This window comes from Simochromis diagramma, unplaced genomic scaffold (genome assembly GCF_900408965.1).
Source record: "Simochromis diagramma unplaced genomic scaffold, fSimDia1.1 OVJJ01000344.1, whole genome shotgun sequence".
In the NCBI taxonomy this organism is placed as follows: Eukaryota; Metazoa; Chordata; class Actinopteri; order Cichliformes; family Cichlidae; genus Simochromis; species Simochromis diagramma.
The window spans coordinates 15,059,357-15,076,356 of NW_024387375.1; the positions used below are offsets into that span (position 1 = coordinate 15,059,357).

At 43.2% G+C, this 17,000-nt stretch overlaps 2 protein-coding genes and 1 long non-coding RNA gene across 16 annotated transcripts in view; 1 reads left to right on the forward strand and 2 right to left on the reverse strand.

Annotated features, from left to right (window-relative positions):
* mecom (MDS1 and EVI1 complex locus) overlaps window positions 1–2,101 on the forward strand; it is a 125,613-nt gene extending 123,512 nt beyond the window's left edge. For all 14 annotated transcript variants that reach the window (XM_040008775.1, XM_040008785.1, XM_040008781.1 and 11 more), the window contains one exon: window positions 122–2,101. In XM_040008775.1, the coding sequence (XP_039864709.1) occupies window positions 122–256 (135 nt within the window). In that variant the 3' untranslated portion in view covers window positions 257–2,101. The remainder of the gene's footprint in view (window positions 1–121) is intronic.
* LOC120719521 lies at window positions 1,905–7,235 on the reverse strand. Its single transcript, XR_005692711.1, has 2 exons — window positions 3,074–7,235; window positions 1,905–2,887 (listed from the first exon to the last, which is right to left on the reverse strand). It is a non-coding gene; the product is annotated as an uncharacterized LOC120719521 (long non-coding RNA).
* A 140-nt stretch (window positions 7,236–7,375) lies between these two features.
* Window positions 7,376–17,000, reverse strand: part of megf6 (multiple EGF like domains 6) — a 61,493-nt gene continuing 51,868 nt past the window's right edge. Inside the window, exons 31-38 of the mRNA XM_040009202.1 lie at window positions 16,673–16,801; window positions 15,723–15,851; window positions 14,526–14,654; window positions 14,096–14,224; window positions 13,786–13,914; window positions 12,811–12,939; window positions 12,220–12,348; window positions 7,376–8,776 (exon numbers count right to left, since the gene is read on the reverse strand). Coding sequence (XP_039865136.1) covers window positions 8,697–8,776; window positions 12,220–12,348; window positions 12,811–12,939; window positions 13,786–13,914; window positions 14,096–14,224; window positions 14,526–14,654; window positions 15,723–15,851; window positions 16,673–16,801 — 983 coding nt within the window. The 3' untranslated portion in view covers window positions 7,376–8,696. The remainder of the gene's footprint in view (window positions 8,777–12,219; window positions 12,349–12,810; window positions 12,940–13,785; window positions 13,915–14,095; window positions 14,225–14,525; window positions 14,655–15,722; window positions 15,852–16,672; window positions 16,802–17,000) is intronic.

Here is a 17,000-nt window from a genome sequence, read left to right on the forward strand (position 1 = left end):
ACACACACGCGCGAGCGTACGCTTAGATACAGACAATCCATATACACGATTATCTGCAGTGTACTTAATGATTTTTATGTAAATAATATAGTAAATTGTAATCCACCCCTTATTCCTTCAGGCTTATGCCATGATGCTGTCCCTGGCTGAAAAGGACACTCTTCACCCAGCTACCCACACCCCAGCCACCATGTGGCACAGTCTGGCACGGGCTGCCGCTGAATCCAGTGCCATCCAATCCCTCAGCCATGTATGATGACACCTCTTTGCACCTACCTTTTCAGCTCTCAACCCGACCCTGATCCACCTATGGCACTGGCAGTCCATTGCAGGGGCTATTTTGCAGGAATCCCTGATTGTCCACAGAGTGACTGCTGAGCAGGAACCACAGCCCACCCGACTGCTGAGTGAGGCGCCTTACCCCCAAAACACGGCCACTGCCCTTGCAAAATCCATCCCAACCCAAGCCCCCCCCCCCCAAAAAAATAGACCTCCAGCAGATAGAGAGCAAAAATGTCCCTCTGAGACCCTAAAATTGATTTGTTACATTGACACCAACCAGGATGTGGTGAAAATAATAATGCTAAAGTAATAATAGCCGTATTTATTCTTCTGAATTTCTATGTTTTGCACAGCAAAGGCAGCTGAAAGTTGTGGGAAGTGGATATGCTGATTTGTCGTCACTCGACTGAATTTTCTGGCCGGCACATACAAAGCAAGGAGAACATTTTACACCGAGAGTAACGCTGGTGGCGTCTAAGACAGCTGGTTTCAGCCTAGCATGTTTCACAGTGTGTAAAGCATAAGAACCAGAACGAGAATTCCCTTTGAACCCCCGGAGAGATCAACAGGTGTTTCCCATGAATACATGATGATAAAACATTAAAAGGTCGGGCGAGCAACCTCGGTTCAGATGAAAATCGTTCCATGTAAGGATAGCACTGGCGGTGCTTTAATATCACTGAACTGAACTGAAGTACAAACATAAGATAGTGATTGCTCAACTAAAATCAGGCCAGTCTCCCATCTGCATCTTTCATAGCTGTGTGTGTCTGCACAATCATAGCACTGTACACAAGTGTCTGACAACTGTTGTCCACTGCACTCCATCCTGCCCACCTGCGATGTCTGTGAAAGGATATAAATAGATTGTCTGTTTAGTGGAAGAGAAGAAAACGCGATGATTTTTTTGCTTTGTTTTGTTTTGTTTAATTTACTGAAATAAGTATCCAGTGCTGAAGTTAACTGTTGTTCTGTCGAGGACATAAGTCTTTTTCAAAGCCTTTGAATCCATCCTAGTCCACCAACAATACCACTAAATAGCCCGAATGCTAGTCGTTAGCTACTCCATGCTTGTGTGTCTTTCATTTTTAGACAATCACGATTTTGTTTTTCATTTTGGTTTCTGTTGGTGTTGTTGTTGTTATTTGCTGTTGTATTTTGAGAATTGTATTTATTTCTTGGCAAACTGTAGTTTGTTTACTGAATAGCACTGCTCTTAGCCCGGGCAAGGGGGAGATTCCCAGCCGGGCCAATCCCACAGTTCAATGGGGTTTGTAGATTACATTTGAGGGCCGGATAGTATTAAAACATACAATTCACTCCTTATTCTACTAATGAAATCAGTTGATGAATAGATATTACTTAGGGGTTTTTTCTATGACAATTTATTGATTCAAATGTAAAAAAAAAAAAAAAAAAAGAAAAGAAAAAAAAGAAAAACAGTATAAAGAATTAATAATAAAAAAGCCAGGTATAATTTCTTCATAAGCGCATGATTGGTCTGATAAGATCTGTATCTGACATTTTCTACGGTTGTCTGCAAGCTTGTGCGATGTTCGGTTCATGTTAATCCCTTGTGCCAAACTTATGATAAATAACAGATTAATTTCATTTATTTTCCCGTTTTGAGGGACCAGATTTTTCTTTGTTTTTTTGGTTTGTTTATTTGTTTTTTGTCGTTGTTTTTGTTTATAATCGACTTTAAAAAGTAATCAGCAAGTTGAGGTACTTTGTTTTAATGCTTTCTACAATGTAACTGTTATGCATTTCAATTCAATACTGTGGGAGGAACAACTAAGAAATAAAGGACTACAATGTGGATTGACATGTTTTCGTTTCTCTCTTTATTACTCCAGAAAATAATTTTACTCGCTCTTTGTCCGTCCATCTCCCTCGCGCCTCCTCACTCCATACAGTCCTTCTGGCTGCCCATCATTTTGACCCACGTCAAAATTTATACTAAGAGACAAGAGTCAGAACACCACCTGGCGCTTTCTTCTGGCGCTCCCATGGCCTCCAAGAGCGAGGGAGAGTCTGAACTCTGGTCCTCTTTATTTTTTTCTTGAGGCCTTGGCTCACAAAGTGACGGAGACGCAGAGAAAAGGCTGGAGAGGGCTTGAATGTGGTAGTGGGAGCGGAGGCAGGAATGTGTCCTCTCTATTTGTGTCCGTTTGTGGGGCATGATGGATGAGGTGGGTAGATGTGATGACCTGGCTCATCGCTCAAACACTCAATAAGAGTCCCATCCTGCAGCAGGCCTCCCCATCCGGCACCCCCCTGCCCCCGTCACTGCTTGCTGCCAGCCAACGTGGGCGGACATTGTGGCTGGGAGGGTTGGAGGTTTAGTGGCCCCATTGTCCAGCGAGTAGCTCAAGTGGGGGGTTGGAGAATTGGGCATGACAGTGAAGATGGCTGGCGCTGACACTCTACATTTACAGTGCTCTTGGCACCCTAATGGATGGGTTGTTTTTCTAAGGCCCATCGTCAGCCCTCTGGGCTCTGTGGGGTGCCCAACTTTGACGAGGTCATAGTGGGTCACGCTGCGTTGATGAGGTCAGTATGGGTCGTCCAGCTTTGATGAGGTCAGCGGTAGTGATCTTGCAAGCTAGGAACATAATGAAGTGACATGATATTGGTCTTGAGTATGGGTTGTGCCATCTGCACTATTGGGGACTCATTCAAGCTTATCTGACAACAGGAGTTTGTCAGCAATCAGAACACATTTGTATCTGCTGATCCAATTTAAAAAAAAGAAACTTTGAATCATTTGGAAAATGAAAAACTGACATACCTTCTAATTCCTGTTGTAGCTTAAGAGTCAGAAAACTCCATCAGGAGTGAAGGTCTTCCACCAAGGATGTCAAATTTTCCATTGTGGGCCACATACAGTCCACTTTGATTTGGAGTGGGGCAGACCAGTGAAACTTAATCATAAATGAAAAGAAAAGTTACAGAAAAGATTCTGGTAGCTCATCACTCAGACTGTCTTATAATTATAAATTTAGAATATAAAGATTTCATTAATTGACAAAATCTCCTTGTACTGTGGTGTAGTGTGAGCGACAATGAGGGTGGGGGTCTTTATCAGCAGCAAAAGCTGAAAACCCTTTAAAAATACAGTTAGAGATTCAAAATCTATCCACTCCCTCACATTTCTAAAGCTGTCCAGCGCGCTGGACTGGGCAGCCGATTTTAGCCTGCAGGCATTATGTTTGAAAGCCCTGTTCTGTACTATCATCGTGTGACTGATTGTTTTGAAGTAACAGAGGAGGTCGTGTAAAAGTGAATATTTACAGCTTTTTACTCACTTCTGCCAAAACCACCACCATAAGGTTAGTGAAAGTCAACCAAAGCAGTCAAGTTGTTGGCCTCAAAGCCAAAATAATGACCTGAATAACACTATAAAGCTCTCTGGAGCTCACGGGGAACTTCAGAGCAGGATTTGAATTCTGTCTGCTTACACTTACAAAACATTTCTTTTACATTGTTCATAGTCACTGGTATCCTTTCTTAAAACAGCTTTTGTGTGCCCCCTTCACATCCCCCTGGTGTTATATATGCTGCTGAAATGGCAGATATCGCATAAAAAAAGCAATGTCTTAAGAGGCTTACTAATTAGTTACTAAGAGACTTACTAAGAGAATTAAAAATATATATGCATCAAGTTCAGAGATAATTCCAATCAATTTGCATGAGTTCAGAAAGGCAGTGATGCACACTTCTGCAGGTGCAATAGAGGAAACTGCTAAACAACAGTTACACCTTGACTGCATCTGGCAACTAACTTTGCTGCAGCATTAAGCCACCAGAACCTCAGAGGTCTTGCCCCCGCTGCTATTCAAATTGCCCATGTAATTACATCACCTACATAAAAAGTTCCCCTAGACAAAAGTCCAAAGGCACTGGCTCTGGAAAGAGCACCAAAATATTATGAATGGACAGCACAGTGTATAGTTCCATTGTTCGTGGGCAGCGGAGTGACACGAGGGTGTGTTTGGCACTGGCGCGTGCACTGGTTTGATCAGTGTTGATTGGAACATGCCAGTGTCACCCATGTGTCCACTCACACTTAATCAACACACTGGGACGAGCCGCTGCCGTCATTAACCCACACCTTCTCATAAAGGGCTCAGTGTGTATCCGTGTGTGGCTGGCAAGGCCCTGGATGAATGTGTGTGTAAGTGTGTGTTTAAACAGCTAAGGAAGTGAGACAGAAGAGTGTACATTAGTCACTGCAATCTGTTTTAGTTAAATGTGAGAAGTGTGTGTGTTTCTGTTTCGCAGGGTTTAGGCCTTTAAGGTGCTGTGCCACTACAGTGTGTGTGTAGTCTGGTGGGCACTCTGTGGGCAGTGCTTCGTGGGGCTCAGAGCCACTCAGCTAATGGGGCATCTGGCACAGCCTCAGAATCCATCAGGCCTCATTACAGCTCCTGTTCAGCCACCGTCCTCTTTTTTCCCCCCTCCTATCTTCCCCTCCTTCTTTCTCTCCTCACCCTCAACCCTTTTTTCCTTTCCTTTTCCACCCGTCCATGCAGTCAGCCCCGTGTGGTGTGCAGTTGCCCTGCTCCGCTTGCTGGAACATACATCACACCCTCAGAGAGAGAGAGCGAGAGAGAGAGACCATCACAGCTGGCAGCTCTCACATTGATTGACTTGGCACCCATGCTGACTCAGACACCAAGGGAAACATTGCAGAGAAGGAGACACGGAGGGGTGTGGGAGTGTATCCTTCAGGGAGGAATGAGGGGCTGGTATGGAGGGACACTAAAGCTAACAGCTGGCCAAAGTGTGTTTCTGAGTGTGTGCTTGTGTGTGTGTTTGAGTGGGGAGACACCGCAAACCACCTCATCAACTTTCTGTTGTGTTTACAGTTACGGTAGCGCGTCCTCTGTCTATGTCCCATGTGTGTACAGGACAACCAAACCAATTCCTCACTACTTGTTCTTCTTCTTCTCTCTTGGAAAGCAGCAGAGTTTAAGGTTGTGGTTTCATTACGCTGTTCGTTTTTCTCCCTGGAGGCTACGGGCCATTAGTGTTATTGATGGACACTCAGTAGAGTCCCGAGGAACAGACCGAGACAAAGCAGCCCAGCCGTGCACATGGTTTTAATATGACGAGTCTAATCAGGATAGGCGTGGTAGCAGAACCACTTGAGGCCTGCTATTGAAATCATCTCTCTTGCTCATGGATTAGATTAGAGGCTATCGGCTCCATTGTTGAAGGACTGGGCATGCATATTTTGGTTTTGGTACTTCTGGAGTCACTTAAACATAAAATGTTTGCAGCACAAAATTGACAATATATGCTGACGTTAATTAGCATACAGCATGATCCATTCATTTATGTGCACTCACTTGAATCAGAGTTCTGTCAAAGTTCTTTTCTGTGCTGAGCTCCCCCCAGTGGTGGAAGTAACAATGTGCACCTACCTGCAAAATTTGGGTTTAAAAACTCTCCCAGTTAATTAAATAAACTTCAAATATAGTGAGTGTCTAGTTAGAGCAAGCGATAGCATAAATTCTGCTGAAAGACAAAAAAAAAAAGAATCAACCTTTCTTCAGGCTTGTAATCAAACAAGCCGACATATCTAAACCAAAGATACGCTCTTTACAACACTCGGCCCCAGAGTGTGGGAGAGTTTCTTGATACAAATCTTTTTTACATCCCCGACATTTAAGATTTATTTTTTCAGGCAGCAACCAAACAAATGGTGCAGGACGTGTTGAAATGATTTCCCCTTCACTCTTTTATCTGAGCAGACAGCTTTGTCAGCTGAAGTTCAAAACACCGTGGCCTTCTGGGAGATCTGGTTCAACGCAGAGGGGCAGAAATTATCTCTGGGACGTGAAGCTATGGCAGCAAAGTGATAGAATCTCTCTTGCAAAGAGTGGCGTATGCTTAATTACAGCGAAAAAGTACCCATGATGCGATCTTACCTTTTACGGGCTATTTCATCGACAGTTTCCTCCAGCCCTCTCTTTTTCTCGCTCCCTGATAAGCCAGCATGCGTGCAACAGCGGGCATTTTGTGTTCGCTCGTAAAGTCTTTCTGCACAAAGGCCATGCTTTATTCATTTACTTGCAATGGAACAAAAGTGTCCTTTGAAATTCTGGCACTCTCAAAAAGCTTTTCATATCTCAAATCATGCAAAAGAAAACCAAAACAAAAAAACAAGGACGCTGAAACATACTGTATCAATGCAGTATCAGTACTAGAAGAGCCAAGCCTCTGCACAACAGCGTGGTAAGCATCTCTTGTTTGTAGCCATTTAGATTAGATATTTTGCCATGCCAGTTCCTCATTTACGGTGCTGCTCGCCCAGCGTGCTGCTGTGGAGAGGCTGATACAGTGGTGCAGCGGCCACCCAGAGCTCGGTGGATGGATGGCCTCTCTGGGCGTGTTTGACTGGAAACAGGTGTGTGTCATCTGAAGATGAAGGCCCAGCCGATAAACATTATTGGAGAACATCTGCTGCTTGTCACAACATGGGGCGAGCAGGAGCGCGCCGCCATCCATCAGCCTCACTGGAGAGTGAGTGTTTGGGGTGGGGTGGGGGGAGAGTCCCCTGGTACTGAGCTCGCTCACCCATCACTCAACCCAGGACGTCCTGGATATAGGGTGCATGTATGGTCCAGGCACCTGCCCGCCAGTGCTGGACCACAGCCGCCGTTGGCCAACGGGAGAGAAAACGCTCCAGTGGACATGAAAAATGCCTCAGGGAGAGTGCACTTGCTCTCTGATGCTGACACACACACACACACACCTTAACACTCAGCTCAGGTAACCCACCGTTTACTATCAGGAAGGCAGGCATGGCCTTAATACTTGACCCTGCCCAGGCTGATGATGAGAGATGTCTGGTAGTTGCCTTGCTCAAATTTGCACACTGACACACACAAACACACTAAGAGCCACATGATCCCATAGCTCTCAATGACAGCTGAAACCTCCACCCATACCTTACTGCCCCCCCACCCCCAAACCCCCAGCCCACACAACTTAGGGATCACAAAAATCAGTACCATGCAACGCTGCGTTCATAGCACATATTACAAAAAAAAATAGATGGTTAGTTAAAGGAAATGTCCACAGATGTGTTTGTTGTTATTTATTTGGTTCACGGCACCGTCACAGATGACAAAATGAAACATACTAACTGGCTGATAAATCAAATGTATCTTCTCTTTTAAACAATGTAGCACCACTGATATGCCAGGAAATGAGCACAGTAGGGTTACGAGTGATACAACTGGCACCGACCTGAGATATAATACAAATACAGTTTTTTACAAAAAATAAAAACAGACGAACACCAATCGAGATAAAATGTCTTGTAAAAGTAGTGCAGTAGTGAAAGGGTGAAATGAGTTTCTACTACTGTAAGTCCAGAGAAAAGTGCAGTAACATTTTCTTTTGTTGTTGTTTTTTGGGGTTTTTTTTGTAAAATTGCCCACCTCTGTGTCAGCAGCTCACTCGGCAAACACAAATCTGAAAGAAGTTTAAATGTAATGACTCGCGACCAGCACTGCACCAGGAAAACCTGTGGTCAGCGCTAATAAATTGAGTGTTTGAATTGCAGGGAAATGAAATTTGGTCAAGCCAAACTTAACCTTAAAGTGAGTTGAGATGAATATTGGGCCATTATTGTGTCCCAGAGCCAGCTTCTTCACAAATGAACTGGTTATCTGATCTTCATTCTTTTCAGAGGGAAAAGCGTTAACATTAAAATGCAAAAAATGTATCTGAAAAGTGCAAGCACCACTGTGAGACTCTTTCCAGCATTTAACAGGCCACTTTGGTGCACATAAAATATTCTATTTTTTCACTTTTGGACCATATTTTTGTGTCTCGCGTTGACTTTTTCTGTGTGTGTTCATCTTTTGTGTTTTAAAATAAGTAAACAAGCTGCCCCGGTATTTCTAAATCTGTTTCATACATTTTTATTTTTACATAGATATATGCTTGGCATTCTTTTACACTAAACATTAAGCCTTTTATGGACACCCACATAAAAAAAGTGGCAGTGGATGAAAAGAATCTCGTGTCAGTAACAAATGTAATTCAGGTATTGTGTGTGTGTGTGTGTGTGTGTGTGTGTGTGTGTGTGTGTGTGTGTGTGTGTGTGTGTGTGTGTATTGCTAAGGAGCTTGTGTAACTCTGAACTTTTAATTTTAGATTGACTGGGTACGTTTGAGTTCATGCTCCTTTGAAGGCCTCTCACATGCCAGGTCCACTAGTTGATCGCCCCCGAGCTTGGGATTTGGTGATTGAGTGCCAGTTTCTGACAGCCGACTACAAGTTTGAGCGAACATATTAACACCAGCATTACCTTTACCGAGATGATCTGAGTAATGCTTCACTGAGCCAAGTCCTGTGTTTGAACACCCAGTCAGATGTTTGTACCTCTGCTTGGGTTATGTGGTTTTGCTGCCTGTTCTTCTCTTTCTTTGGGACACAGAGAAGTTCAGCACTCCCGGGGTTTGGTGGAGCGGTGCTGAAAAGAAAAAAAAAAGGCAAGAAGACATCAGCACTATTTGCAAATCAAAAGCAAATGTTCTGGGGATTTTGGAGGAGAAGTTACTGCTACGTAGTCTCCCCGTGCGCTTGGCTTTGAGGAGGTAAAATGAAGACAGCTTCAAGACTGGCTTCATGCTGGGTGCAGATTAAAATAACTGTCAGGAGACGGGAGCAGCTATTGAGAGAGACAGGGTGACACACAGAGTGATGGGGCTCAGCCTCTCACACTTCATGACACAGTATTTCACTAAAGCTGGTTCAGCTTTACAGCCCTTGACCCTGGGTGTCTATGTTTTCTGTGTGTGTGAGTGTGTGCGTGTGTGTGGTCAGGTATTAGTCATGTTGTGGGGACTTGAGTGGATTTACAGAGACACATTACAGGTTGGTGTCTCCCAAAAGAGGACAAAAAGTCAGTGCTCACAATGTGAATTGTTAATTTGAAAGGGGAGGACACTCTTTAAGGTTAAATGATGATAGAGGTTAGGCAGATAATCTGTAGTCCTCTCATGTAATGATACATGGTTGTCTGTGTCTACAATACTGTGCAAAAGTCTTGAGTCACACCTCATTTCTTTATATTGTACTTTCCTGTGATTTTAAGTAGTCTTGATAGTTCCCCAGGCTTTCTGAAGGTCTTTCAAAAACATTTTCACTCATTGGCTAATTTTTCAGTCTTTTTTAATTCCAATTCTTGTGCCTGATCAATTTTAGAGGAACGTTTTTTCATTTTTTTGTTTTTTTTCGCGATATAACAGACAACTTAGCAGAGAACTAATTTTGAACTGTATTTTCAGGCCCTTTGCTACTAGCAGCTTTGTTCCCTCTTATTTAACTGAATCTACAAAAAATGCAATAGACAGTTTGACAGACATAACATAGTATTTTTGTACCACCAAGGTGGTTCCCATGAGTTTCATAGATAAAAGCGTGATATGAGATATATCATGCATAATATATATAATATATTATGCAATCTATCCTGAAACAAATGGAAGACAAAACAAAGAAGTGGAAGGCCTAAAACCAAATCATTTTAAAAGTGATGGAATGATCATCAGATTACATCAGATTTCGATCCACCATTCAATACCATCTAGAAATGATCTGATTGGCAATGGCTTTATTTTTCAATATGACAATGATCCCAGACACACTTATAACGCAGTAAAAGCACACAGTGCAACACAATCATTGATGGATTGGCCTCCCCAGAGCCTGAACCTCAACATTATTGAAGCAGTGCGTGATCATCTTGACAGAGAACAAAAGGCAGACGACATCCAAAGAAGAGCTTTGAATGTCCTTCAAGAAGCCTGAAGAACTATTCCTGAAGACTACAGGGAGTGCAGAATTATTAGGCAAGTTGTATTTTTGAGGAATAATTTTATTATTGAACAACAACCATGTTCTCAATGAACCCAAAAAACTCATTAATATCAAAGCTGAATGTTTTTGGAAGTAGTTTTTAGTTTGTTTTTAGTTTTATCTATTTTAGGGGGATATCTGTGTGTGCAGGTGACTATTACTGTGCATAATTATTAGGCAACTTAACAAAAAACAAATATATACCCATTTCAATTATTTATTTTTACCAGTGAAACCAATATAACATCTCCACATTCACAAATATACATTTCTGACATTCAAAAACAAAACAAAAACAAATCAGCGACCAATATAGCCACCTTTCTTTGCAAGGACACTCAAAAGCCTGCCATCCCTGGATTCTGTCAGTGTTTTGATCTGTTCACCATCAACATTGCGTGCAGCAGCAACCACAGCCTCCCAGACACTGTTCAGAGAGGTGTACTGTTTTCCCTCCTTGTAAATCTCACATTTGATGATGGACCACAGGTTCTCAATGGGGTTCAGATCAGGTGAACAAGGAGGCCATGTCATTAGTTTTTCTTCTTTTATACCCTTTCTTGCCAGCCACGCTGTGGAGTACTTGGACGCGTGTGATGGAGCATTGTCCTGCATGAAAATCATGTTTTTCTTGAAGGATGCAGACTTCTTACTTATGGGTGGCTGTAGCTCAGGTGGCAGAGCAGGTCAGCCACTAATCAGAAGGTTGGTGGTTCGATCCCAGACTGCCTCCTGGCTGCATGCCAACTATCCTTGGGCAAGATACTAACCCCATGTTTGCCTACTGGTGGTGGTCAGAGGGCCCGGTGGCACCAGTGTCCGGCAGCTTCGCCTCTGTCAGTGCGCCCCAGGGCAGCTGTGGCTACAATGTAGCTTGCCATCGCCAGTGTGTGTGTGTGAATGGGTGAATGACTGAATGTAGTGTGAAGCGCTTTGGGGTCCTTAGGGACTAGAAAAGCGCGATACAAATGCAGGCCATTTACCATTTACCATTTCTTCCTGTACCACTGCTTGAAGAAGGTGTCTTCCAGAAACTGGCAGTAGGACTGGGAGTTGAGCTTGACTCCATCCTCAACCCGAAAAGGCCCCACAAGCTCATCTTTGATGATACCAGCCCAAACCAGTACTCCACCTCCACCTTGCTGGCATCTGAGTCGGACTGGAGCTCTCTGCCCTTTACCAATCCAGCCACGGGCCCATCCATCTGGCCCATCAAGACTCACTCTCATTTCATCAGTCCATAAAACCTTAGAAAAACCAGTCTTGAGATATTTCTTGGCCCAGTCTTGACGTTTCAGCTTGTGTGTCTTGTTCAGTGGTGGTCGTCTTTCAGCCTTTCTTACCTTGGCCATGTCTCTGAGTATTGCACACCTTGTGCTTTTGGGCACTCCAGTGATGTTGCAGCTCTGAAATATGGCCAAACTGGTGGCAAGTGGCATCTTGGCAGCTGCACGCTTGACTTTTCTCAGTTCATGGGCAGTTATTTTGCGCCTTGGTTTTTCCACACGCTTCTTGCGACCCTGTTGACTATTTTGAATGAAACGCTTGATTGTTCGATGATCACGCTTCAGAAGCTTTGCAATTTTGAGACTGCTGCATCCCTCTGCAAGATATCTCACTATTTTTGACTTTTCTGAGCCTGTCAAGTCCTTCTTTTGACCCATTTTGCCAAAGGAAAGGATGTTGCCTAATAATTATGCACACCTGATATAGGGTGTTGATGTCATTAGACCACACCCCTTCTCATTACAGGGATGCACGTCACCTAATATGCTTAATTGGTAGTAGGCTTTCGAGCCTATACAGCTTGGAGTAAGACAACATGCATGAAGAGGATGATGTGGACAAAATACTCATTTGCCTAATAATTCTGCACTCCCTGTACTTGTATTTTGCCTTGTATGCTGTATTTCCATGTATGTTCGCAGACTTCAATAAATTCCTCCACCTATTTCCCATTTACTTCCACACATATGCAAAAATTAGAGGTTCCTCAAGTCTTTTGTATAGTGCTGCGTCTCATAGTGCAAGTATCTATTTTCTTCGTGTGTTTACCTTCACTACATGTAGGGCCAAGCCAGGTGAGCGGGCACAGGCAACGTCCATTCACCCTATCACAGCGAGCCCTGTCAGAACAGCGACACAGCAGGGAGCACTCAGGGCCAAAACGGTCTTCGTCACAGGCTGAGAAAAAAACAAAACAAGGCACAGTGAAAGAAATTAGGAAATTCAAAGAAAGGAAAGACTTGACGTAAGACACCCTAAGTCATAGGTGTCAAACTCTGGCCCGTGGGCCAAATTTGGCCCGCAGCCTAATTACATTTGGCCCGTGAAGCCATACCAAATTACTATTAGAGCTGGCCCACTGGTATTATACAGCTAATATATATATTGTTTAGTATTAAGCTTTGCTTGTTCCATATTCAGTTTTTCAGCAAAACGTGTTTGAGTCCATAAGAAAAGATTCATTCTTATATCTGGAGGAATAAATATATTTCAATAAATATTAACGTTAGCCCGCGACTTTCTTTCAGTTTTGAATTTTGGCCCACTGTGTATTTGAGTTTGACACCCCTGCCCTAAGTGATCTTTTTTTAATATCTATTTTGGATTTAAGTGAATCATGTTAATAAAAGTAATATCTACTTTTTTCACATCTGTGCCCCGTTCTTCCTGGGGGACAGAGACAGCGTCCTGTCGATGGGTCACATGGGGCCTCGCCAGCACAGTCACATGATCTTTCACAGTTCGGTCCAAAGCTGCCAACCTCACATCCTGAGAAGAAAAAAACAGAAACATTCACACGCATAATTTGAAAAATACAGTAATGATCATTCAAGTTCTTCTTTAACTACACGGAAACTGCTTCATTAGACATGAATAGACTGGGAGTGCACTGAAACCTGCTGTAAGTAGTTGATAACACGTGTATACGTAAAAATATCCTTTTTTTAAATTACATAATCCCACAAAGTAAAGCTTTTAGAACGAGATCACGATTAACACATTTAATAAACATTTTGGAAATTGAAATTTAGTTCTTAGCACACATGCAAATATACATTTAATGGAAATGAATGGATTCACACACTAACAACAGCATTTAGTTATAAGAAACTGTGCATAAACATTTTCTCAGATAGACACAAACACCCTGATCGATCCAGGTCGGTGTCTGAGGCATGTGGCTACCTTCTAGCTGCTCTTCAGTGCTCAGTCCTATCTCCTGCTGGTACTGAAGTGGCCATTAAGGCACTCAAACTGGGGCTGAGAGCCCCACGAGCTTGCAGGAGGGCATGAGGATGTAACAAGAATGCATTAAGCAGTAGGGAAACACCTGTCTCTCATCAAATAACCAGCCTGCCTGCCCACCTACCTAACAGCCTGTCTGCCAGCCACCACACACTCACATTTTGCTGGAAGTCTCTCATTCATTCATGCTCATATCTCCCCATGTACAGTCGCAGCTGGCTATCCAGGTGGCCATTTAACAATGAGCACAAACATGTGACTGTGAGCACTGCTGTGTTTTAAGTCTTCGCAGACATGCTGAATTACAAATATCCCTCTTTGTTACTCGTTTAACCTTTACTCCCATGTAGTTGCATGTAACATACTTACGTCTTTGGCACTGAGAGCCATGGTAGCCCGGTGGACACGCACATTTGCCTGTCACAGGATCGCACGCTTGCAGCACCTTACAAACGCAGGTGTGCGCGCAATTCACTCCAAAAAACCCAGATGGGCACGCTGGGAGGAACACAAGACAGAGGATTTAGGTTGGTTAAAAAGCTGTTTTATCTGGATTCATTCAGTCTTCTATGTGACCAGGGGAATTTGAAAAAGATCTACATTTCATAACGTCAACGGGACTGCTAGTAACCTTATAACCAAGTTTTCTTTTCTTTATTTCGAGTGAGGGTTTGCATACTGTGTTGACAGGAGTGGCCGTAGTATCCTGCAGTACAGCTGCAGCTGCCAGTGAAGCGGTCGCAGGTCCCATTGTTGAGGCATGGACAGTCTTGTGCACAATCAAGCCCATATTTACCCTGTGGACAGGCTACACACACAGACACACACAATGGGTTGATAACACTAGAAAGAAATGTGACATATAAGCCTGAGTGATGATTATTGGAGTAAAAAAGTAAAAAATGTGTGCATCAAACATTAAACACTGAAAACTGGGAAAAATGTCTTCTTCATAAATGCAGACTGAAGTCCATCATGTAGCTAATAATGGGGAAACTACTGCAAACTACTGCAATATAAAGTTTGTTGTTGGCTTTTAATTTGAAATGACCACAATCAAATTTTGCTGAGTTTAGGATTTTTCTTTTATTGTGGAATATCTGGAGTACCTGTCTCACAGCGGGGTCCAGTCCAGCCAAGGCCGCACTTGCAGGACCCATCACTGGGGTCACACAAAGCCCCGTTCCGACAGCTGCAAGCGTTTCTGCACTGCATGCCATAGCGCCCCCTGGGACACACTGGAGTAACAATTTTCAGGAAACATCATAATACACAAGAACTCTTCTGTTCAGCAAAAGCACTAGTGGTTGCACCAAACATAAAACACACACAGTGCACAGCTCGCGCTTTCCCTTGTCTCTTTCACACGCGCGCGCGCGCACACACACACAAACGCGACTGCACTAACCACGCTCGTGTTTATTTAAGCAACAGTTTCTAAAGAGATGGCAAAGTAGCCTAATTTGGCGCTGATATAAAAGAATAATCATGTTTCTCTGGGTAATTTAGATTGGGAAAACAATAAGCAAGCCGTCTTTGATTCCCCTGTTTATTTATTTGCTTCCTTGCCAAATCCAGCGACACGGAACACAGAGAATGAGCCACTTTAGGTTTATGTAAACATTCAACAAGAGGAACTTAAGAGGTGGTATGTCCAAGTACATGCAGGAGGCTGAAGACGAGAACATTTAGTGCAGGCAGCGCTGGAAATTCCCCGTTTGCAATCCAGCTGAATTGCTGATAAAAGGAGAGATTAAGAAAACTCAGCTCTGCCTCTGTTTAGTGGGAATAAAAGCCCTGTGATCATCGCAGCGCTTACACTGAGGAAATGGAGAATTTGTAACTTAAATACACAGGGAAAATGTTGAAAACTACACCCTCATTTTAGTGGTTGTTTCTCATTTCTAGTTAAGTGTCCTGTTTCTAAAGAACTCATTAGAGCCAGTGGTTCCTAATGATGCATGGCAGTCTCAGTGGTGACTCTCTGTAAACTCAAGAGGATTGTAAAAGAAAAATGTCTAAATATAAAGCCTGTTTGATATGTGTGATATGGTTCTGCTTAAAGTTGAACAGCGAGGTGACACTTGTAATCTAGCAGTCATTTCTTCTTGCTTTAAAGCTGCTGCAAAATGTTAAATGTGCCAGTATGCATCCTGTTTAGAGTCAGTCTTGAAACTACTCTTGTAGTTCTTTGAATATCATTCTCTGATGTGCAGCACTGTTCTTGCCACTTTGCATCTAAAATTCTGCAAATATATAATTTTGCACTAATATACTGCAAATAAACATCCTCAGTTTAACGTTACCTTGCTCGCAGGACAATCCCATCCTACCAGGGCCACAGATACACCTCCCGGCTACTGGGTGACACTGTCCACCTTCCCCACACGTGCACATCTTAGCACAGTCTTTCCCATAGTATCCACTTGGACAACCTGCATGAATAGATATGCTTTCATTCATATGAAAGAACAAATTAAAAGCTATGCATGTATTAATTTTACAGGCATCTGCATTACTTCAGTTGATGTCGACCAGAATTTTGTAACGCAACATAAAGAATGGTTGTATCAAAAAAAGTCTCTAAATCAATCCAGTTAGATTCAATTTTATTTATATAGGACTGAATCAAAACAACATTGACCTCAAGGCACTTTATATTGTAAGATAAAGACCTTACAATAATACAGAGAAAATCAAGGTTTGTCACTTGGTGACAGTGGGAAGGAAAAACTCCCTTGTAGCAGGAAAACCAGGTACAAGGCTCAGGTAGGGCAGCCATCTGCTGCAACTGGTTGGCAGTAAGGGGAGGGTGACAGGATAAAAGAAAGACTGTGACTCCAAATAATCAAGCTATAAGGGCAATCGTGGCTCAAGAGTTGGGAGTTTGCATTGTAATCGGAAGGTTGCCGGTTCGAGCCCCGGCTTGGACAGTCTCGGTCATTGTGTCCTTGGGCAAGACACTTCACCCGTTGCCTACTGGTGGTGGTCAGAGGGCCCGGTGGCGCCAGTGTCCGGCAGCCTCGCCTCTGTCAGTGCGCCCCAGGGTGGCTGTGGCTACAATGTAGCTTGCCATCACCAGTGTGTGAATGAATGGGTGGATGACTGGATATGTAAAGCGCTTTGGGGTCCTTAGGGACTAGTAAAGCGCTATATGAATACAGGCCATTTACCATAAGTATAAGTAGGCAGAAATATGACTCGCTTTGTTGCTCTTTTATTAGAGGACAAGGACATTCAAGCTTTCTTGACTTACTTGAGCTGCAGTCGCTGCCTATGAAGCCAGGAGGACAGTAGCAGGAACCAGTCCTGAAGTCACAGCGACCACCATTGATGCAGCTGCACCTGGACTTGCAATTTGGCCCAAAAGTCCCCGCTCTACATCCTACAGAAAAACCAGACACACAAAACTATTACTGGCTTAAATTAAACATATCATTGAGTCATGCAAATCTAAAGTGTAGCCAAATATGTACTCCGCAGCAATAGTTATTTCATTAGACTTCCTGTTTTATTAAAAACTAAATAAATAAATGGATAATAGCAGGTGCGTCTTATTAGCCAGTGGTTGCAACAGAAGATTA